At 38.1% G+C, this 23,029-nt stretch overlaps 11 protein-coding genes across 11 annotated transcripts; 5 read left to right on the top strand and 6 right to left on the bottom strand.

The window, feature by feature from the left end:
• Positions 1-97: 97 nt before the first annotated feature.
• POT1 (acetyl-CoA C-acyltransferase) lies at positions 98-1,333 on the bottom strand (the record flags this gene model as incomplete). The annotated part of the gene is made up of 1 exon (XM_002495614.1): positions 98-1,333. The coding sequence occupies one exon, from the start codon at positions 1,331-1,333 to the stop codon at positions 98-100; it is 1,236 nt and encodes a 411-aa protein (XP_002495659.1).
• Positions 1,334-2,066: 733 nt separating this feature from the next.
• Positions 2,067-6,341, top strand: BNR1 (formin BNR1; the record flags this gene model as incomplete). Its single annotated transcript, XM_002495613.1, has 1 exon — positions 2,067-6,341. One exon carries the CDS (start codon positions 2,067-2,069, stop codon positions 6,339-6,341), a length of 4,275 nt encoding a protein of 1,424 aa, XP_002495658.1.
• Positions 6,342-7,112: 771 nt separating this feature from the next.
• AIM20 (Aim20p) lies at positions 7,113-8,117 on the top strand (the record flags this gene model as incomplete). Its single annotated transcript, XM_002495612.1, has 1 exon — positions 7,113-8,117. One exon carries the CDS (start codon positions 7,113-7,115, stop codon positions 8,115-8,117), a length of 1,005 nt encoding a protein of 334 aa, XP_002495657.1.
• Positions 8,118-8,403: 286 nt separating this feature from the next.
• COA1 (Coa1p) lies at positions 8,404-8,955 on the bottom strand (the record flags this gene model as incomplete). Its single annotated transcript, XM_002495611.1, has 1 exon — positions 8,404-8,955. One exon carries the CDS (start codon positions 8,953-8,955, stop codon positions 8,404-8,406), a length of 552 nt encoding a protein of 183 aa, XP_002495656.1.
• A 167-nt stretch (positions 8,956-9,122) lies between these two features.
• Positions 9,123-9,411, top strand: ATG44 (mitofissin; the record flags this gene model as incomplete). The annotated part of the gene is made up of 2 exons (XM_002495610.1): positions 9,123-9,131; positions 9,199-9,411. 2 exons carry the CDS (start codon positions 9,123-9,125, stop codon positions 9,409-9,411), a joined length of 222 nt encoding a protein of 73 aa, XP_002495655.1.
• A 100-nt stretch (positions 9,412-9,511) lies between these two features.
• BAS1 (Bas1p) lies at positions 9,512-11,587 on the bottom strand (the record flags this gene model as incomplete). The annotated part of the gene is made up of 1 exon (XM_002495609.1): positions 9,512-11,587. The coding sequence occupies one exon, from the start codon at positions 11,585-11,587 to the stop codon at positions 9,512-9,514; it is 2,076 nt and encodes a 691-aa protein (XP_002495654.1).
• A 541-nt stretch (positions 11,588-12,128) lies between these two features.
• On the top strand, positions 12,129-15,263 carry UBP7 (ubiquitin-specific protease UBP7; the record flags this gene model as incomplete). The annotated part of the gene is made up of 1 exon (XM_002495608.1): positions 12,129-15,263. The coding sequence occupies one exon, from the start codon at positions 12,129-12,131 to the stop codon at positions 15,261-15,263; it is 3,135 nt and encodes a 1,044-aa protein (XP_002495653.1).
• A 321-nt stretch (positions 15,264-15,584) lies between these two features.
• On the bottom strand, positions 15,585-17,516 carry GUT2 (glycerol-3-phosphate dehydrogenase; the record flags this gene model as incomplete). Its single annotated transcript, XM_002495607.1, has 1 exon — positions 15,585-17,516. The coding sequence occupies one exon, from the start codon at positions 17,514-17,516 to the stop codon at positions 15,585-15,587; it is 1,932 nt and encodes a 643-aa protein (XP_002495652.1).
• A 1,099-nt stretch (positions 17,517-18,615) lies between these two features.
• IMP21 (Imp21p) lies at positions 18,616-19,644 on the bottom strand (the record flags this gene model as incomplete). Its single annotated transcript, XM_002495606.1, has 1 exon — positions 18,616-19,644. The coding sequence occupies one exon, from the start codon at positions 19,642-19,644 to the stop codon at positions 18,616-18,618; it is 1,029 nt and encodes a 342-aa protein (XP_002495651.1).
• Positions 19,645-19,808: 164 nt separating this feature from the next.
• On the top strand, positions 19,809-20,984 carry RRD1 (peptidylprolyl isomerase RRD1; the record flags this gene model as incomplete). The annotated part of the gene is made up of 1 exon (XM_002495605.1): positions 19,809-20,984. One exon carries the CDS (start codon positions 19,809-19,811, stop codon positions 20,982-20,984), a length of 1,176 nt encoding a protein of 391 aa, XP_002495650.1.
• Positions 20,985-21,125: 141 nt separating this feature from the next.
• On the bottom strand, positions 21,126-22,772 carry PCK1 (phosphoenolpyruvate carboxykinase PCK1; the record flags this gene model as incomplete). The annotated part of the gene is made up of 1 exon (XM_002495604.1): positions 21,126-22,772. One exon carries the CDS (start codon positions 22,770-22,772, stop codon positions 21,126-21,128), a length of 1,647 nt encoding a protein of 548 aa, XP_002495649.1.
• Between the last annotated feature and the right edge of the window lie 257 nt (positions 22,773-23,029).

Below are 23,029 nucleotides of genomic sequence, written 5' to 3'. Positions count from 1 at the left end.
TGAATGTTGATATATATGACCTAACGTAACGATATATATATATAGTTTCTTTTGTGCTCTTTTTCGTTTTTCTCACACTTTTCATTGCAAAAACAATTTACTCCTTAACAAAAACGGCAGCGGCCCCCATACCGGTACCGATACACATACTTACGACACCGACTTGACCTGGTTGTAATTCTCGCAAAATAGTTGCCACTTGACGAGCGCCTGTGCAACCCAAGGGATGACCCAAAGCGATAGCACCACCCCTTGGATTAACCTTTTCAATATCAATACCTAATGTATGAACACAGTACAATGCCTGAGCGGCAAAAGCTTCATTAATTTCAAAGATGTCAATATCATCAACCGTCAAGCCAACGTCCTTCAAGACCCTTGGAATGGCAAATGCAGGACCAACCCCCATAATTTCTGGTGGTACACCGACAGATTGGAACGCCACGTATCTACCCAAGATTGGTAAATTCAATTTTTCAGCGACAGATCTTCTTGCTAAGAGAACACCCGCGACACCATCAGAAAGTTGCGATGAATTACCAGCGGTGGTAGTACCTTTATCCTTAATGAAAACAGGTTTCAATTTACTTAAATTTTGTGAGGTAACACCTTTACGAGGACCTTCATCAGTTGATATCACTTCACCATTTGGTAAACGTAATGGTAGAATTTCTTCTTTAAACAAACCTTGTTCAATGGCTCTTTCAGCTTTGTTGTAAGAATTTGCTGCATATTCATCCTGTATCTGTCTACTGATGGTAAAATTACTTGAGATGTTTTCGTTCGTGATACCCATTGGTAGCATACATTTTTTAGCGGCTTTATTGTTTTTTAATTCGTCAGAAATCAAACCTAAGGGATCCTTAAGTGGATAATTCTTCGTCATAGACTCAACACCACATGCTAATCCTATGTCAATTTGTCCAACTCTAATCTTATTCGCAATATCGTTAACCGCAGTCAAGCCCGAAGAACATTGTCTGTTAACGGCTAAAAATGGTATCTGATATGGCAGACCTGCAGCTAACATAGCACCCCTATGTTCTGTGGCACCTGCGCCTTTATTTAAAACATTACCGCAAGCCACTTCACCTATGATCTCCTTATGATTTTGGATTTGAGGAGGAAGCTGGTCGAAAAACTCCTTTAAAAATTCTAACAAGAGGTAATCGGAGTTTACATCCTTAAATGAACCTTTAAAGCCCTTCGCAATTGCTGATCTGTGCGCACTGACGATTACAATATCATCTGGTCTCTTTTCGTGAATATTTGTGTGATATGCATCACTACCGCCAGCGATGTGATCCCTAACATTTGATAATCTTGCTGACATACTTCACTTATTCTCGTTAATCTCTCCGATAGCTGTCTTCGAAATAACGATCGGCCTTCATCAGTAAAGAAGTATCCAAGTATCCTTCCCAATCTACTTCTTTTATATATCTGTTGGGGAAAAAAGGTCAGCCGCTAAGACCGTTGAGGAGAACTTAACAGTTAATGATGTAATTTAACGGCGGTTTGGAAATAATAATACTAATTTAATTACCCCACAGTTTCCTTTTCTAAGGGAGGAGGCGATAGGATCTAGAAAACGGTGTTTAAGTGATTACGGCCGAAATATATATATATATATATTTTTCCCGTTCGGAGAAAAGTTGTTTATATCCGTGTACACGTGAGTATCAGGACGCACGCGTCAAAAAAATTTATTCGTTTTTTTTTTGTTTTTTTTTCGCGTTTCCTGAAAAGTTTCTGTGTAGACCATACAAACATACACATACACGAAAGTCCACCAGATCTAATGGAAACAGACATCAATTAACCAAAAACAGAGCTTCAATTAAGATCCAACAGAATTACGTTTGATTGTCCGAAGATCCTTCATTGCGTTTGCATTTTTTGTATTAGTTTTTTATTAAACACAATCGCTACCAGTAGTATCTTTCTCTTGGTTAGATTCAAAACAAAAAAAATAAAAAAAGCATTCTTGGAACTCTTAGGTCTGTACCAACTGTGTACACCTCCCTAGACTTTAAACATTCGTTGCAGTGCAGGACAGTGCATTGATGGTTATGTTTCAAGACAAGAGGGAAGACAGTGAAGAGTTTGTTTTTATTGAGAAAGGTGAACAAGAAGAAGGGGGTAGTTTTCAATATTTGGGAAAATCTCGATGGGTTGATCCTCATGATTACGTTAGAAGAGCCAGATCTTTAGATCAAAATATTCAAAATACTTCTCAAGTTATTAGCACGGGTCTTTCATTAGCAGGGTTTGCATTAGATCGTCAGCATGATCTCCCGCCACTAATGAAGAATAAAAACATGTCCACTGGAGAGTTGGGGAATTTAAAAGGATCCATAAAAAGATCACAGCAACAACAAAATCAGCGGCATGAATTATCACATATACAAGAGGAGAATAGAACAAGAAGAAGACGAAGAATATCTGAATCATCATCACCACCATCTGTTGTATTTGACTTGAAAAAGATTCCAAATGATGATGTTGTTGATGCCATTTTTGATGACATGCTAAAGGATCGAACATTTTTTTGGGGGGACGCAAGAAAGAATCTGCATAATATTTCAAAGAAAAGGAAATGGGCTCTTGTTTGTAAGATGCAAGCGGGTGATGATTTCCAATCACCTAAAGGTGCTTGGTCACCAGACAATTTATTGGCTACAAATTTTCAAGAAGAGGAACTTTCACAAAATTTAGAAAATCTAAAGGATCAACCTCATAAGATCTCTAGGGTCTTACACCAATTGGAAAAACAACTTCGGCATGAATCATTTTGTAAAACATTTTTGGATGAAAATCATATTACCGCTTTAGCAGATTGCTGTCACAGAATCCAACCAAATAATCAGTTTGTTTATCTGCGATGCTTTAAAACCATAATGAATTATGCAGAGGGAAGACAGTTCATTCTTAATTGTTCCCATTTGGTAGATTATTTTTGTTCCCTTCTAAATGACAAATACACATATTTAAAGATTCGAACGTTATCTTGTGAGTTATTATTACTATTGACCTATGTGGATGATCAATTAGGATATGAGAAAGTTTTAAACCATTTATCACCTCGACTTAAAAGTTGGTTACAACAGGTAAATATCTCGTTATCATCCAAAACAGATCCCATTTTAAATTCAGATATGGAAAAATTATACACACAAGACAATTCTTTCTTTTTACAATTCACCAATACTGAACAATTACGAATAGATTTTGCATCCACCACGCTCTTTTTAATAAATTCCATTTTACAGGCATTAACAGATAAACAGAGAAAATTACAACTGGTGAAAAGGCTAAAGGAAAATGGTATTCATCGTTGTTTCTATTTGATGAAAGATAATCTGAAAAATGAAATTATCGATGAACAAATTGAAATTTACATCAATACAGAACACGTTCTTATAGCACAATTTGCCGATAAACCATCATTAGCAGATTTGTTTTATGGGAATGCATTGGAATCAATCGTGGCAAACACCAAAAATACAAGTTTAGAACAACCTTTTGGAACTCTCATTCAGTCAATTAGTGAAATGTTAAAATCAAAGACCACGTCTGAGTCGGTAAAAGTATTGAAGGCCTTAATAATCATGTTTCAATTTTTGGAATCAAATCTCTACAATAATATGGAATTTGATCCAGAATCTGTTTTTCAAGATTCCATAAACACTTTGGTAGACAATTTGGAATCAGATGAGATTGCAAAAAGGGCAATGGGTGAGATAAACTTTCTGCAGGATGCTGTGCGTTCTTTACAGGAAGAAAAAGGTCAATTAGAAAAACTAAGAGATACAAATAAGGATCAAATTATACAAAAATTTGAATATACGACTGCATTATTGAAGGATAAAGAACTCGAACTCCGACGCTTACAGAATCAATTCAAATCTATTAAAGATGAAAGAAGGGAAGAGAAAAAATTATTAGATCAAACTTTATCACACCAACAAATGAATAATCAATCATCTCATGTAAGAGGTGGTACTCCTACTAGTCCCACTACTACTCCTACTACACTTTTCCAAAATTTAAAACCCCACAAAGATGTAAATAAACACAAATTAGGTAAAGGACCTGGTAAGACGCTGACAAAATCTCGGAGGGTCGGTTCCCTAGCCGCCTACGTTGCTGATGAGCCTAGAAAACAAATATCCATGGGGCTGCCACCTGGAAATAGTAATGCAAGCTCGCATTTCAGACAAGCGTCTCAAACAAGTGGTAACCATAACGGTGGCAATAGTGCTTTCTCATGGTTACCGCCTTTGCCAAAATTACCATCCGGTTACGTATCAGTTGCTAGCGATGCACAGGGACCGGGGAAGGCACCGGAACAGTTTGTGTCCCCTTCTCCAGCCTCTGCTCCAGCACCACCACCACCACCTCCTCCTCCTCCTCCTCCTTTACCTACTAATTTAGTAAAAGCTGCAATCCCAACGCCTCCACCTCCGCCTCCACCGCCAGCGCCACCGCTGCCTCCAATGAAAAAAGCATCTGAAGGACAGGCTTCATCAGGACCACCTCCCCCACCCCCATTACCGGGAAAAATCTTGTCCGTAGGGGAAGCGCCGCCAGCACCAATACCAGATAAACCAAAACAGAGTTTGAAACAAATTCATTGGGAAAAAATTGATGATGTGGAGAAGACCGTTTGGGAGGATAATGAACAGCGTGAAGAGACAGTGAAAGAGCTAGAGATTAGTGGTATCTTTGAAAAAGTACAAACAACTTTCCAACTCAAGAATTCCACTGTGAAAAAAGTTAAAAATGATAATAGCACGAAGAAAACAACCCAATTGAAGAGCTTTTTATCAAGAGATCTGGCACAACAATTTGGTATTAATTTACACATGTATTCACAATATCCAGTGGAAGAATTTGTCTTAAAGGTTCTTAGATGCGATAACGATATTTTACAAAACGTTAGCGTACTAGAATTTTTCAACAATGAAGAGTTAACGAATATTCCAGCAAGTTTATCTAGGTCGTTTGCACCGTATAGTGCTGATTTCCAAGAGAACAAATCACCAACTGTTGACCCCAATGAGTTGGAACGTCCAGATCGAATTTTCCTTGAATTATGTTACAATTTAAGATCTTACTGGCGAGAAAGATCAAAATGCCTTTTAATATTTGCCACTTATGAAAGAGATTATTACGATTTAGTTTACAAATTACAGAATATTGACGACGCTATTCAAAAGATTAAAAATGCATTTAGACTTAAGCAGTTGCTCTACATCATAATGGAAATTGGTAATTATATGAACAAGAAAAATGTCAGCGGTATCAGGTTAAACTCCTTATCAAAATTATCGTTCGTCAAATCAAGTGTCGATAACAATTTATCTTTTTTACATTTTATTGAAAAAGTGGTTAGAGTCAAATATCCAGATATTTATCATTTTACCGATGATCTTAATAAGGCAGAAGCATTAGGATATATTTCCTTTGATCACATACAATCAGAGTGTGAAGAGTATTGTTCGAAAGTAAACTCAGTCGTTCGTATGACAACGGAGGGAATCCTTTCACAACAATCAAATTTACATCCCAAGGACGAAATTATGCGTAAGGTGAAATACAAGATTAACAGAGCCAAGACAAAATCACAATTGTTATGGGATCAATACAAGTTAATCAGTGCAGATTTAGACAAGTTGATGAAATATTTCGGAGAAAATCCAATGGACAAAGAGGCTAAAAATTCTTTTTTTGCAAATTTTGGTGAATTTTCTGTCGTATTTAAAAAATGTGCCAAGGAAAATATCGAAAAAGAAGAAGCATATCGTGTTTATGAACAAAGGAAAAAATTACTTGATACACGTAGAAGTACCAAAAATAGTACTACAACTACGAATAATGTTAAAAGATTGGATGATGTTAAGGAGCCTAACGTTTCCAATAAACCACAGCTCATGAACACTAGCGGACAAGAAGCAGTTGAAGAAGAAGAAGGTGGTGATGGTGAAGACGACGCCGTGGATCTTTTACTTTCAAAATTACGTGGAGTTAAGAAGAACCCTGAACCACTAAGACGCCGCAGGAGTACACGAATGTTAGATAAATCCGTACTCTCCACAACCATGACTACTACTACTACGGGTAAAACTAATAACGAAATTAGCAGTACGGGTAACAATAAAAGTGTTCGCGAAAGGGAAAATGGTGGTAATAACGATAATAATCATGACGTTAATGATGATGACCATCAACGCGAATTCACCACTAAAGAAAGCTCACCGGTTGAATCTCAGAACTCGAAAAGAGGTGAATTACTAGAAAGGACTCAAGCGATGTTAAACGATATTCAAAATATCTGAACAACGGGAAAGCCAGGCCAAGCTATTTATGGTACAATCACCTCTTTTCTTTATTCCTGTTTTTAACTTAAGTACCGTAATTACGCGTATATCTCTAGTTGTAAATGAAAGGAAGGGTATACGTACGTAATCGGACCCTTTAGTTAACTAATTAGTTATCGCATCTTGGTTAACCTATCTCATCACATTCCGTTCCACCTTCGTGGTGCTTATACGCGTTACATAACCAATGGGGCGTAGCCTCACACCTCATTACCCAAATTGGTTGTTTTTCATTCAGTGTACGTAAAGGTGGAAACACCAAGAGTATTCGAGTGGATTAACAGAAGCAGCCGCAAGGAACTCGAAACGTCTCTCTGATTCCCTGCAGTTTCGAGATGTTGAAGACTGAAGAGAGATAAACTATTTAACAAATATTTTTTTAAAAGAACAGGAATTTTTCTTTTTCGTTTGTTGTTCTTTTTTTGGCCCTAGGTATGTTTCCCTTATTCCAAATCTAGCCTAGCTTAACTTGGTTTAGCTTGGTTTCTTCTTTCTTTGTTTGCATAGTTCTTTCTCTCATCACTTAGAATAGTAGTGATTTGCATTAAGTTTCAAAATTAGTGGTATTCTAGATAAACCTCCTTTGCTGTAAAATTAGGAAAGGATTGTAGTTCCTCTTTTCAAATTTTGTCACTTATTATTATTATTCTAGTTATTTCGTTACCGCTATTACCACTACTAGTACAACTACAACTAAAAGTTAGAGGAAGTTGTTGATACAAGCAAATCATGGGTGATGTTTCAATAGCTGTTGGGTGCGCTGTTGGTTTACCAGTAGGATTAAGCTTTCTCCTAGCAATTGTGTTTTGGATTCGAATGCAACGTCGTTACAAGAAAGAAGATGCAAGAGATTGTGAATTGGAGAACATTATTCGTGATGAAAGTGGATTCATCAGTTTTGATAATTTAGGAACATGGCAAGAAACACAACAGGAAAAGAAAGATGTTTATGTTAATGATGAGTCTGTTGAATCGTCGGGGATTCAAGGTTCAAGTTCATCAGAACAATTGCAGCAACCGAATGAAACACATCAAAATAAGCATCAGAGTAAACATTATATGCCAGCATATAGAAGAAATCTAAATGCTTACAGAATACGGCAATTACCTACAGGTATTAATGTTGATAACAATGGTTCAAATTTGTCGCTGGATTCGACGCAAAATATGAGGAAAAGACCAAATCTACATCAAGAGACTGTTTATGATCAAATGATACCTGTATTAGCCAATACTGAACCGAAATTATTTTCAGAAGATAATAATGAACAGGATACTGCTGCTACCATACAACAAAATCAGCAAAATAATGAAAAAGTCATTATGAAAAATTTAAGGAATAATGATTTTGGATCTTATCCAAGGGGCACACAATCAGCAACGAGTTTATCGCGTTCCAATTCAAATTCCAATACAAATACAAATACCAATGTATCAAGATCTTCATTGCATACAAGATCTTCGTCAGTGATGTCTGCAGTTAAAGGCACAACTAGTTACGATAATGTTTTTGATACTCCGAAAAGTGCCACTGCCGCATCACTGGTGGATGTGAAGGTCAGTAATAATAATAATAATAATAATAAACAACCGGTGTATTCTTTAAAGAACAATTACGATATAAAAAATACTTCAGAGATTCAAGAGGAAGATCAATATGAAAACGAATTTACCAACTATTCTGAAAGTAAAAGGACATTCATTGACAGTTTAAGACCAAAACCAGGAATATGAAAATTTGAAAATCCATCTTCGATTTTTATTTTCCTTATATTACACCAAAAAAAAAAAAAAAAAAAAAAAAAAAAAAATAGAAATATGAACAAATAGGATGTGTGGCGAGCATGAAAGCAGTTCTCATGTGGATTGACCGTTGCATGTATGCTCCATGTTGTGCTTCGTCTTTCCCCTTGTGGCATTATATTCGTATAATATCTATATTGTATTTTTTCAAGATAAAAACTGTGTAACTATGAGTTCTATCTACAAGGCTTTTTACACTTTTATTCTGCTATCAATTTTAACCTAAGGCTTTCAAATCCCCTTCCTCTAAAAGATCAATTTGTTCATCATCAGCTGTTAGACTCCATTCGCGAATTAAGAATTCCTTAAATTCATTGTCCTTATTAGCGACTAATCTTACAACAGCTTTGGTGCCCTTACTACCCCTAATGTTAAACCGTATATTAACCTTACCTGCAACTTGATTCAATTCACCATGAACCCAAGGCATTAGGCCATCGAATTCAATATTTTCACCTAGTAATTCTCTTGTCCTCGGGGATCTACGTAAATGGTAGAATGTATTTGAGATAATTGGAGATTCTGTCTTTTCATAGTTGAAAATTATTGCTAATGCTGCGACAACACCAATGCTAAAAGCTGCAAATGTAGCACGATTCTTTACTTTGTATGCAAATGGATCTGGCAATTCCCTTTCCACTCTCAATGGTCTATTCTTATCCTTCAAAACAAAGTCAGGAGTACTTTGTGTAGCTAATAGACGTCTTTTAGGCAGGCGTAGGGATCGTGTCAACGATCTAGAGACCAAACTGCGAAGCATAAAGGACATCGTTTTTCTTTATTGTTCAATTTGAATTAAAGTTGGATTAATCTTCTAAGAATTATTTTTTTTTTGTTTTCTTACAGTTCATCTTACCAATAAGAAGCCTATCAGCTGACGAAAAGTAATACTATTCAACGTACTAAAACAAGGGTATAACCAAATCAAACTGATCTATGACTGTGGTATGTGCTGCCTGTGTATTTCTCCATTTTTTTTCTCTTTCAAATGGTACTAACACCGTCGATATAGCTCGGCAAAACTATCCATATTTCAATCGATCTTATATTGGTATCGACTTGTTTAGCAGGCCTTAGAAGGAATACTGGCTTGACCCCCAAGTTGCAAACTATTGAAAATATGACTATTAGAGATTACATGTCAAGATATTTAAACATGGGTGAATCTATTTACGATTACAGTGTGGCGACTTGTGGATCATCTCCGTACTTTGGGAGAAAATAGGTGATTGATGTTTAACGACAAGCTATCGATTACTATTGTCATTATTATTATTACTTGATTATTAACTTATTAATTATAATATTCTAATTCGTGTGTTTATCTAACTAGGGTTAAAAGGTATAAACGTTTCATCATCAAGCGGAAACGGACTTTGATGGTCTAGTCTTGATAATGTGTTCGAATCCAATTCGTTATCATTAGCACCGTTACCGTTAAAAAGACCATAGATCAAGTCTCTACTTTCATCGTCAAAGGGATTGATATTTGGCTGTTTGAATTCTTCCTGCTGTGCTCTAGCCGGTCGTCCTGCCAAAGATCTTAGATTTTCCCAAAAATCGAGTCCCTCATCATCATTCATCGATCCGACCGATTTTGTATGATCGGATCCACCCCCGTTCGATCCCTGTTGTCTACCGTCATCTGGTGATGTATGTGATGAGCCCGGTGTATTCGAACCTGAACGTAAGGAGCCTTGTTTCCTTCTTCTTCGTTTCGCTGATGCCCTTCTACCATTTGATGGTGTTGGGTTTAGAAGAATATTTAAATTTGATGCCTTTGTAGAGTCAGATGATTCCAATTGGGGTTTTAATGCAGGTGGTAGGTAGTTGAAATGAGACACTCTGTGTCTACTGACGTCTTGTACTTCATCAGTTCCGCGATTTACTATGCCAGGGGTTGCACAGGGTGCCGCTGTTGGTGGTGGTAAATCAGGTCTTGGTGCATAGGGTGAAAATGGTTCGAATCCAAATGCAGCGTTATAATTCGGCGAGGGCGAAAGAAATTCTTGATAGCCTTCTGGGAAAACAGGTTTGGTTGCAGTTGCAGTGGCGGCAGTATTAGATAATAAATCCCTACTAGAAGAGCCTGTAGAAGGTGAAGACGTGCTTGTGCGGAAATTTGAATAGGCGTCAAAAGTCGTGGATGGTTGGATACTTTGTAGCTGTTCACTTGCACTTAACTCCTGAGGAGCACTATAATGGTTATGAATGTGTTGATGGATGGATATCTTTAACTGGTGCTTTCTGGCTTGTTCAATTAATTCCTTGACTAAATTAGTGCTATCAATCACACCGCTAGACACTGACAATTCATCACCATCCTTGAGAATATATTTCCATTCCATGTGACTCCTATGAGGTGACTTGCCTTGTGTCTGTGGCGCCTGCGTCTGCGGTGGTCGTTGATGCTGCTGTTGATGTTGCCCGTTATTCTCGGAGTCTATACCCGTTCTTATTGGATCCAGCATATTCATCACTGCAGGGTCGGTATTTGGTTCGTGTTTAGCATTTAAATTATTTTTGCTTGGAAGCTCCGTCTCTAACTCACTGGCACTCTCATCTTCTTCATCTTCTTCTTCATCTTCGCCTTGTTCCATATGCTTACTTTTATTCTCCCTGGAAGAACTTTCATCTTCACTATCAGGTTCATTGTTTGATTTTCCCTGACTTAGGAAGGAGCTCAATGAAGACGATACATCTTGATCGCCTTTAACAGCATCTGCAATTTCCGGACTTGCCTTATTACGAACCACAGATGTGATAATTTTTCTCCAACGGTTTCTACAAGTTAAGCTTGGTCTAAACTCCATTTCTGACGATATTCTTCTCCATTTTGTACCATATTTTTTAACTTTATTCACAAGGCTCAAATCTTCCTCAAGAGTCCATTTCCTTAGTCTGCCCTCTGTACTTGGTCCTAATACTTCAATATATCTTTTGGCGCATTGATCTTCTGTTCTACCTGGAATGCTCTCTGAGACGCTTTGCCAATGAGCTCCATGAGTTTCATATGCCTTTAAAAGTTGTGCGTCTTCTTCAGGTGTCCACTTACCCTTTTTCAAATTAGGATCCAATGATGATGTCCAACGTTTCCTCAAGTCCTTGGGCTTCCTTGCTGGATCATTGAAAAGATTGGCAATGTGTTCCCACGATATATTTTTGCAAATCCTTTCCGATTCTTGAATCGTCTTGATATCCGCGACGCCTCTAGCATAGCCTAATTCTATTAGTGCTGCACTTATCAACTGTTTCAACTTGTCGTCTTCTTCCCTCGACCACGAATTCCTACGATTTTTTCTATACGTCTTGTAGCCAAGTGATTCTGTCACCACCAGAAGATCGAAATCCACACCTTTCTTGATTTTAGAACCTTTTGCTTTCTTCTCGTTCGTTGTCATGAGCTGCTAATATTTCGATTCTACTGATTACCAGAATACAGAACACGTTTAGCTCACTAGCTTAGCTTTTACGAAATTCTATTTCAATCTCCCCAGCATTAAAGGAGAAAGTCAAATCCACTAAAGTATAATAGCAAATTGCCAATGAAACTAGCACACAAAGCAAAATCTAGCGATGGCAAATCGTTGCACTATTCTACGTACTATTCCTATAGTTCTTATCGTCGGTATGGGATGAGATGAGATGAGATGAGATGAGTATATTGAAATTTACGATCACAGCTGGAAAAAAAAATGATACGCGGCACGTAAACAGTGATGAGGTATCAGGTGTCAATCAATAAATGTGAACCAAAAATGTTTGCACACATTCTAGAGAAACGAACTTCTCACTAGGTTGGAAAGGTGCTTGGGAGCTCGTTTTGGTGATTTTAAGACATTATATTTTATTCTGTCGGCTCCCATTTACTCTACTTACAACTTTGAAAGATTTCAAGGGCACTATTTTGTACATATTTTGACCAACACCCTCCCTTACTTTATGTCTGCCAATACTACTTGGTTCACGCCCGAGTACTCCAGTGAACTGTTGAGACTGGTGGAAGACATCTATGAAGATGATATAAAACCACACTACGCAGTCCTAAAATTGGAAGATCTAGACGATCTTATGGACCATACAAGGTATCTGTATGAATCGTTTTCGGATGAGATGAAGAACAGAAATAAGCAAGATGCATTGACTGCTTATATTATTGGTTGCTACTTTTTGTATTTGATAATTCCACAATCAACCCAATTTCAGGCAAGAAATAAGACTTTCCAGGTTCACAATGCATTGAAAAAACTTTACGAAAATCAAGTTAACATGACAAACGTGTTGCTCATGGTCAAGGACGAAGTAGATTCTGTCCTTGATAGAGATTTTAGAAAATTGAAAGACGTGGAAAGGAAAAGGGCATTCTCATCACCCGATAATGGATTGGATTCGGAGATTTCTCGTTTAACGTTAGCTGGAAATGGATCCACTTTGCCGAAAATGCATAAGAAATGGGACTTTATTCGGAGTGATAGTAACTTCCATTCTCATGATACAGGGAACGTACCACTTTGGAAGGCCCCCAATTTAGAACCCAATGATCAATTGAAACTAGCATTAGATTCTGCCGTCCCGTCCTCATTATCTGTGGACACCGTGGGTAAGGAGGCACCAGAATTGTCTCTTTCACCTTTAGGATACCCTAAGCATAAGTCGAAGTCGGAGTTGACCGTTGAAGAAAAAGAACATCCACAGCAGGACCACCGTCATCATCACGGCGTGCAGCAAGAAACACATCAGCTAGGAAAAGATGATGATGAGCAACATTTTTGGGATGCTAAAGTAGATAGAGCCGTGGCCCATAGGAAGGATTCGTATCATAGTGTTTACATGGATGATGGTGACCATGATTTTGGTGAAAACAAAGGGGCCACTTTCCCTGAGAGTGAAGTCCAAGCTATGAAAAGATTACAGAAGCAGAGTATTATTACTTCACCGGAATTATTCTCCATCCTATCAAACAAGAAGGAACGTAACAGATTGTTGCTGATCGATTTGAGATTGCAATCAAGGTATAAATTCAACTATATTTTAGCTCCTAATATGGTTTTCATAGATCCCAGGATGTTATGGGACGTTAACACTAAGACTCCAGTAACTGATATTTCAGTGTTGGACGAAAGATTAAAGAATTCGATTTTCAATAAGAGAGGTTCGTTTGATTTTATCGTTTACTATACCGATATGAAAACTTATATGGAGATGGATTTTGATTACCTGTTTGTGTTTTACAACTTAGTGGTGGCATCTCAAGAAGTATCTCTCAGATCTTTACCATCTTATCTGTTAGGTGGATATGAAAAGTGGAAAGCAGTATTGAAGAAATATCTAACTCAATTTGGGATAAGAGTTGATGACTATTTGTACAGACCTTATTCTAGTAATAAGGAGGGTAAGGAAAAATCTGCTAATGCTAAACATATTGAGCCAGTCCCGTGGAAGCCACCAGCTTTGCCTGAGAGAATGAGAAACTTGCCTCCACCACCACCTCCAGCGACCTTACCCATTACCAAAGAAATGCCACCGCCTGTTCCTCCCAAGATTCAATTAGAACAACAGGAAGATAAAAACCATACTAGGCCTAGAAGTCGTACTGTAAGTTCACCCGCAGAAGTGCCAAAAAATGTAGTTGCGCCTGAACAGCTAAGTCAGTTGGATTCTTATCCAATGCGTCAAAGACAATTCAGTGTACCTACTATTGAACGTAGCAATAACAAATATGTGGCACTTTCCATTACTGGTCTTCGTAACTTGGGGGCTACCTGTTACATTAATAGTATGTTACAATGTCTGTTTGCTACCAATATGTTTCGAGACCTTTTTGAACCATCCAATTATGAAAGATTTTTCAATCCTGAATTAGAAGATACTGGGAAATTATCAAAATCGTTTAGCGTCTTAATCCGTAAAATGTACATGAATGGTGGTTGTTCCGTGGTACCTACAAGTTTTCTCAAGATCTGTAATTTTTTGAGACCCGATTTTAACATACCGGATGATCAGCAAGATGCTCAAGAGTTTTTGATGCTAACAATTGATCGTCTTCATGATGAATTATCAAATCAAACTGAAGTATTGAATGCACATCCTGAGTTACTTCTTTACGATGCTGAGACTTCGAAAGTACAAAAGGAAGAATATAAACAGTGGTTTGAGAATAGTTTGATCAACACTAAGTTTTCCCCGATTGATAAAATTTTCCAAGGTCAATTAGAGAATGGATTACATTGTAAAAAATGTGGTTATTCATCATATTCCTATTCCACTTTTTACATTCTTTCATTAGCAATCCCTAAACCTTCGTCCAGTTTTCTATCTTCCAGTAAAGGTAATTGGGTAAATTTAGAGGATTGTATTAATATGTTTACTAGTGATGAAGTGATGTCACGAGAAAATGCATGGGATTGTCCCAAATGTGGTGTAACTGTCCAAAAGGAAAAATCAGAATCTAATCAGCGTCATAATAAACAAAGCAGTTCTTCTGGCTCAACAGCTTCTCCAGAGCCAAGGAAAGCTAAAAAGAAGGATGAAGAAGGAAGTAGTTTAAAGAGTAAGACCAAATTTTTGCTATTTCCTAGAAAGCGTAAATCATCCAGTTCAAAGTCCCTTTCTCCATTTAATCTATTAAACTCAAGCTCTAGTAGTAGCAACACGAATAATAATAGCAGTAGTAATAGCGGATCAAAAAAGAATTCTTTTTCCATTAGAGCTACGAATTTTGTTACATTACCACCGGTATTAGTGATTCATCTATCAAGATTTTATTACGATTTGACAAAGAAAAATGAAACCGTAATCACATATCCATTAATTTTGAACATTGTATTGAAAAATAATGAAACTCTCAAATATAGACTTTATGCTGTGGTAAATCATAATGGTAATTTGATAAGTGGACATTATACTTCATTGGTAAACAAGAATCGTGATCATGATTTAGAAAATAATCGTCAACAATGGTACTATTTTGATGATGAAGTGGTTAAACATGAAACTAGCCATGGTAATTTATCTCAAGGTGTTAACAAAGTCTCTAGTAAGGATGTCTACGTTTTGTTTTACGAAAGAATTGATTAGCCTATGTCGTTATGTTGTTTATTTGCTATGCTTATGTTGATAACGATCTTATGACGAATGTATTCTAGTTGGTTAGTAAATGAGTTCAGTTAAGTTAAGTTATTCTAAAAAAAAAAAAAAAAAAAAAATCAATGTACATATATATATCTAAATATATGTTTGTGTGTATGTAAAGAATATAATGAGTCATCAACACATCGTGCCCTCCGTGTTCATTTGATTTCTTATTTATTTTTTTTTTACTATCTCGAATATATTTGTGCATTATGCGTTATCATTATTTATGGTAGTTATGAAGTCATGTCGCTTTTCGTATCTTTGTTACACACCAAAAGTTTTGATGAATTCAGTGCATTCCTCGATTTCACGCTGTCTTCTTGCTGAATCCCAGTTTAATTCATCACCCATAACCTTAACGGTACCTTCGACAGCAGTCAATGCGTTAGCTGCATCTAAAAAGGCGTATCTAGTTCTTCTCATTAAGAAATCAGTAGCTTTTCTAGAATATTCATGACGGATCGAGTAGAGAAATTCACCGATAGTGAATGGATAACGGAAAGAATCGAAGTTAACGTGGTGTAAAACGGTAACATTTTCTCTGCCACCAAATGCTACAGGTAATTGGTTTCTTTCATCTTCTTTAAACAATTCGCAAATTATTGGAGCTCTTGTACCGTAATTGTTAGATAAATGTTGAGACATGGCTTGTGATAATTTATAGTGCTGGGCCAACAGGGCACTTAAATTTGGAGTCCAATTTTCACCACCGGCTAATTTTATTTTCCTTGTAATGCATGGTTTAACACTAAATCCACCTTCTTTAACAACCTCATCGATAGTTTGTTCAGCCATTTCTCTGTAAGTGGTCCATTTACCACCTGCTAACGTAATTAAACCAGTTTCACTAGTAAAAATCAGATGATTTCTAACCAAACCTTCAGTGCTACCACCAGTGTCTTTTCTCTTTCTTGGATCCATAACTAATGGTCTAATACCAGCCCATGCAGATAGAACATCTTCTCTTCTGACAGGGAATTTGATATAGTGTTGTAATTCACGCAAGATATCTTGGATATCGGCTTCAGTTGCAGTTGGATTTTGTGGGACAGTTTTCATTGGAATATCAGTAGTACCTGCTAAAACTTTACCTTGCCATGGTAAGAAAAACATAACTCTACCATCGGCAGTTTTAACATCTAACAACCCAACAGTTTTGGGACAATAGTACGAAGGTAGAATAATGTGAACACCTGCACTGGGGACAACCATATTTGGTTTATTAACTGCAACTTCAGTAGCAATAGAAACATTAGCAGGTTGAGGTGGTTGAGGATCAGGCAGACCGTTCTTATTCTTATCCATTTGTAAAATTAAATCAGAATAAGGACCAGTGGCATTTACGGTAACCTTAGCTTTAACTTGATATTGTTTCCCAGTTTCTTGATCCTCTACGATAGCACCTTCGACTTTATTGGTAGAAGAATCCTTTAGTAATTGAGTAACTTTGACATAATTTAATACAGTAGCCCCATGTTCAATAGCTGAAATAGCTAAAGTAGAATTCATACGTGAATCATTAAAGGAACCATCGTGATAAACAAGACCAGCTTTCAATTTACTTTCATCCAACATTGGAGCCAATTCAGATGCATAAGTCTTGGACAAAAGGTAAGAAGATCTTAAGTTTTGTTTACCAGCAAACCAATCATATAATTTACAACCAGCAAAGAAATAGGGAACTTGCCAATAAGAATAAACAGGAATCATAATAGGTAAGATTTTGCACAAATGAGGTGCAGTCTCCAGCATGTGACCACGTTCGTTAAGAGCTTCGATAACCAGATCCAATTGAGCCCTTGATAATTCGAAAACAGCTTTTTCCAGATAACGAACACCACCATGAGCCATTTTTGTGGATTTGGAAGAAGTACCAGACGCAAAATCGTTAGCTTCTACGCATGCGACATTAAGACCTCTTGTAGCAGCGTCTAATGCTGAACCAGCACCTGAAGCACCACCGCCGATAATTAAAACGTCAAATTTATCGGTTTTTTGTAAATTTGATAAAAGATCCTCTCTACTTGGCAGATTAACAGATGGCCTGGGGTCGATAGGAGATACGACTGGGACTTCATTACTCAATGCTGAGCTTTGTCTCCTGGAATCCATATATTGGTGAACTGCCAAGGCACCTCCGACTGTACCCGTCAGGGCAAGTGCCTTAGGGAATAACTTACCTCCTCGTGCAAACATTTAGGAATACAGTACTATTACAGACAGATGAGTGGAAGCAATTCGAACCGAACGTTATAGTTATCAACAGACAATAGAATCAACGACTCTCAAACAGATGAACTGAATAAGAACAAAGAAATGAAAGGAATAAAAAGGATAAAAAGAGATTGCACAGTACACCGTAAGCAATACAATGAAAAGGAACAGAAGGGAATTTCACCTAGGGTGGAAGAGGTAAAGGAAAAGCCGAAAGAAAAAAATTTTTCTGGGGAAATTATTCGATCTTATATCGGTTAACTTTTGAGTCGAAAGATTAAAGGGGCGGGGTGAAAAAAAAAGTGACCCCTCGCAGAGATCACACGCCCTTTTTTTTTTTTTCTTCTCTTTTCTTTTTGCCTTGTTTTTGTGCAGGCGTTAATCAGGGGAAACTTATTCTTGTTCCTTTTTAGGGGCTGCGGGGTAAAGAATTTAGAGAAGAAGAAAGCCGGGCTTTCGGGGGAGGAGAAGGAATTTTAAAGGGGAGTAAAAACAAGAGACTACAATTAGGAGGAGGCTCTGTCTAGGCTAAGGCGGCAAGCAGGCAGGGAGCTGGAAGATGGAAACTTTAGATAGGATGTGAAGTGAGTAATTACATTTTGACGTCTAAGCCATTAACGACTGTGGAAAAGGCATTTTGTTCCCTTTCCCTCTCTCTTGCTGCTTGCCCCTCCTCTGTATTTAAGTCCGAGCCGCCATCGCAGTCGTTAGTCCGGGACCATCTCGGCAGCTTCTCGTGCCGGAGAGGAGGCACACAAAAATTCTTCTGCACGCTATGCGCCAGGCATGTATGGGTGTTCTTTTTGCTTGACAGCTTGAGTAGGGGTTTCTAGTTTTCGGATAAACGGCAAAGGGGGGATGAAGTTTTCGGCAACAAGGAAGGGGAGGAGAATTTCCGGGCAACCGGACCGTGGTGAGCGATGTGGATGCGCTGTCCGATAAAAAGTCCGATTTGTTTGTTTTCTTTTTCCTTTAAATGTTCGCACATGATATATGCGCATATCGCCTACTTATCAAACCCTCATGATCGTTAAATATTGTTACCATTATGTACTATTACTGTTATGTACCTCGTTATCAGCTAGTCGCTGATACCCTTTCTTTTTGATCTCTTCAATTTCTTTCTGATCACTAAAGTTGGTACTGAACAAACAAAATTCTGTAGCGTTGTTAGTACCAATGACAATGAACAACATAGAGCAATGGGCTGTAATGCGTAGATCATCTCACTTAATAAATGTTTAGGGTATGGATGCGACAATGATAGCAATACAACGTCCAAATCTTGTAAACTTGCACTTGCACAGTCTAGTTTGTGTAAAACATGTTGTCTTAGAGACTTGACGCTTTGTTCAAGAGTTTCCTTACTACTACCGGGCTGTTTGCCATCCCAGTGAACGATATAAAGCGTATCACCATTGTTCAGTAGGGCACCAATTACGTATGCAAGTGCATAGTGAGATTCTGTTGTCAGATCTGTACAGAGGACAAAACTCCGACGAGTAGTAGCGCCCTTGCCACGTGACAGAAGCTGGCAACACCTGGAATAGCCACCCGGTAATTTGGTAAAGCTGACGTCTTGGGTTGTCTCTTGGGATTCATAAGTGGAGATCCATGACTTGGTTGAGGCGAGTACTTCATTTATGGACGCCGCATAATTGGGTAATACTCTTGTCCCCATATCGTAATGCATCTGCTCATCAATTTCAAGATCGTTCTCCACATCACTAACTTGTTCTTCATCAGATACTAAATCCTCATCTTCTTGGTCTTCATCTTCTTCTTCTTCTTCTTCGTCATCAGCATTGTTGCCTATACCGTTACCGTGCGGTTTCTTGTGTAATCTCATTGAAGGATCTCTTTTCAACACTGTCCATTTGAGAAACTCTCCATTCCTTACATGACTTGGATTTCTACTACGGGACCTTGAACCACTATTTGATTTAATTCCTCGAGCGGCTTTAACCCTTGACCTACCCCTTTCTAATTGTTCAGAATCGAATTGCACACCACCTGGTTCCGCTAACGAATGTCTTCTATGAGGTTCATCTAGTAAAACTGTTCGCGTACCATCTGGTACCGTCAACAATATACTCTTTTGGTTGCTCATCACTAAGAACTTTCTCTAATGATGGTTTGTTTGTTGTACAGGTTCAAGCCAAGGTGGGTTTAAGTTGTCATATGAGCGAGTTTTAAGGCGAGCTTAGGAAACATGACAAACACTTACATGTTCATACATACATACATACATTAGTGAAAGGATCTCGAAATGCCATGAGAATGTTGACCAACGAAAATACTCAGTTCAACACACCTGTTAAACGTATATTTGATAGTCAATGCACGCTTGAGTTCCAAGCATCAGTTGCTATCGTACGTTTGAAATATTTCATACAAAAGTATGCCAAGATAATCAATAGAGTCAATATCCCACAGGGACCATCACGTATATCAGTCGTGAATGAATTTGTTGGCGTTTTAAACCACATGTCTTTATTGGTTGACCAAACGCCTCCCTTGGAAGGTCCTCGCAGGTACGGTAACTTGGCCTGTAGAGATTGGCACGCTAAAATTGATGAGCAAATGCCATCGCTTTGGCGTAAAGTTTTACCAGATAGATTTCATCACTGTATAGTGGAACTAGTTCACTATTTGGGTAATAGCTTTGGGTCTGCCACTAGGTTGGACTACGGTACTGGACACGAATTGTCTTTTTTAGCGGTGGTTGGTGCAATTGATATGTTGGGGCTCTTTACAGATGAATTTCAAGGTGAAGATTTTCTATTGATCATGAATGCCTATTATGCAGTAGTTCGCAAATTGATCCTTACCTACACTTTGGAACCAGCGGGTTCTCACGGAGTTTGGGGGTTAGACGATCACTTCCATTTAGCATACGTTTTTGGTAGTGCTCAATGGGCAAACTACAAAGAAGCACCTTTAAGACCAAGAGATATTTTGAATCATCATTTGGTGCAGGAATATGCTCATTTAAATCTCTACTGTCAAACTATTGGTTTTATCTATCAAGTGAAAAGAGGTCCATTTCGTGAACATTCATCAATGCTTTATGATCTGGCCACAACTGTTCATACATGGGCAAAACTGGAATCTGGTTTGATGAAAATGTATGCTGTAGAAGTTTTGAACAAGTTTCCAGTTGTGCAACACTTTTGGTTTGGTACTGGATTTTATCCCTGGGTAGATAATCAAACAGGTAAACAATTACTCATATATGATCCTGCAGACGCTGACAGACGCAATACATCATCAACGGGTGGTAAGTATGCTGCGTTTGTATCCTCTATTAATTCCCCTGTGCCCCATTTTCCTGCACCTTCTACTACTGCAGCATCGGAGGCTAGAGCGCCACCTGCAAGAACTCGTATGGGACCCCCAACTGCAAGAACAACGAATTCAACCGCACATCATGACCTAACGAAAAGATAATTGAACCAGAGTTTGATTTTATAAACATATACGTATATATTTGTTTTCACATAAAATGTGTAGAATGATACTCATCATTTCAATGTGTGGAAGAATATTTAAATAAAATAACCTATAAAACGGAGGGGAAAAGGAGTTACCTTAGAATTGAGGACCAGCTGCAAGAACATCTGGAGTCGCTTGATCTTGGTAAATCTTGAAATTTTCAGTAAATTTAGTCGCTAGAGTCTTGACGGCGCTATTGTATTTGGTAGGACCTTCAACCCAAGATTTAGCAGGATTCAAAAGGGAATCTGGCACACCATTTACCTTAGCTGGGGTATGCAGGTTAAAGATTGGCAACGTTTCATAATCAGCCTTAGACAAAGAACCGTCATGAATTGAATCCAAAATTGCTCTTGTGTATTTCAAAGGACAACGCTTGCCGCCAGCAGTGTAGGAGGATCCGGTCCACCCGGTGTTTACCAACCAAGCATTGGCATTATGCTGATGCATCTTCTTGGCCAACATAGTGGCATACCTCATTGGATGCAGTGCTAAAAATGGTTGTCCGAAACAAGATGAGAATGTAGTTTCTGGTTCCGTAACACCTTGTTCAGTACCGGCCATCTTGGAGGTGTAACCAGAGATAAAATGGTACATGACTTGTTCTGGAGTCAGTTTAGAAACTGGTGGTAGCACACCAGATGCGTCACAAGTTAAGAGAACAATGTTACTGGGATGTTTATCTGCCAAACATGGGATCTTCGCAGATGGGATGTAATCAATTGGATAAGCACATCTAGTATTTTCCGTGATAGAATTGTCTGTGTAATCTACTTCACGATTCGATGCATCAAAGACCACATTTTCAAGAACAGAACCGAATTTAATAGCGTTATAGATTTCTGGCTCCTTTTCAGCGGTTAAGTCGATACACTTCGCGTAACAACCGCCTTCAATGTTAAAAACACCATGATCGGACCAGCAATGTTCATCATCACCAATAAGTGCCCTGTGAGGGTCAGCAGATAATGTAGTCTTACCAGTACCTGAAAGGCCGAAGAACAATGTAACATCACCTCTTTCAATACCTTGATTGGCAGAAGAGTGTAATGTAAGCACATTGTGGTGCACTGGCATCAAATAAAACATAACAGTAAAGATACCTTTCTTCATTTCACCGGCATACTCGGTACCCAAAATTATCATTTCCATTGCCTTGAAATTAATTTCGACTGTTGTCTTTGAAGTCATACCCTCAGTGTTACGATTAGCAGGGAATTGACCGGCATTCCAAACTGTAAAATCTGGTTCACCAAAATTTGCTAATTCCTCAGGTGAAGGTCTAATTAGCATGTTAGTCATAAATAATGCATGGTAAGCTCTCGCACAAATGACACGAACTTTAATACGGTAACGAGGATCCCAGCCTGCGTAGGCATCTATAATGTACAAATGGTCCCTTGTACGCAGGTAATCAGCGGCACGTTCACGGTTGATAGACCAGGTCTTTTCGGAAGCAGGTTTGTTAACAGGGCCCCACCAGACTTCATTTTTGGAAGTTTCTTCCTCGATGATACGCTTGTCCTTTGGAGATCTACCAGTCTTACTACCTGAGTAGGCGGCTAAGGCACCGGATGAAACCACAGCTGTTTTCTTTTCTTTCAACCCATCCTCGTATAAGGTAGCTGCGGGAGCATTATGTCTAATGGTAACAACTTCACTACCTAGGGCCAGCTCTTTTCTGATTTGTTCTTCAACTTCTGCAGTATCGGTAATGGGGACTGGAACTTTGGAGGGCGACATTTTTGAGATATTAATCTTTTTTTATATATATTTTTGTTTGCTAGTATCAATTTTTAGGATTATGCTTTAATCTTGTTGATGATTAGCTATATTAGATAGAGAAGCGGTGATAGAGACCACTTCAATGATTTGAATTATCGATATTTATATACTTTTTTAAAGTTTTGGCGCCTTGCTACTTCTCGCTTCCCTTATAATATTTTCTCCCTTGAACCATACTGAAGGGACCCATTAACCCACTAGTTACAGTTACTCAT

The sequence above is a fragment of the Zygosaccharomyces rouxii genome (assembly GCF_000026365.1).
Source record: "Zygosaccharomyces rouxii strain CBS732 chromosome B complete sequence".
In the NCBI taxonomy this organism is placed as follows: Eukaryota; Fungi; Ascomycota; class Saccharomycetes; order Saccharomycetales; family Saccharomycetaceae; genus Zygosaccharomyces; species Zygosaccharomyces rouxii.
The sequence above is the reverse complement of the archived record's forward strand: the minus strand, read 5'-3'. Positions and strand labels throughout refer to the sequence as shown.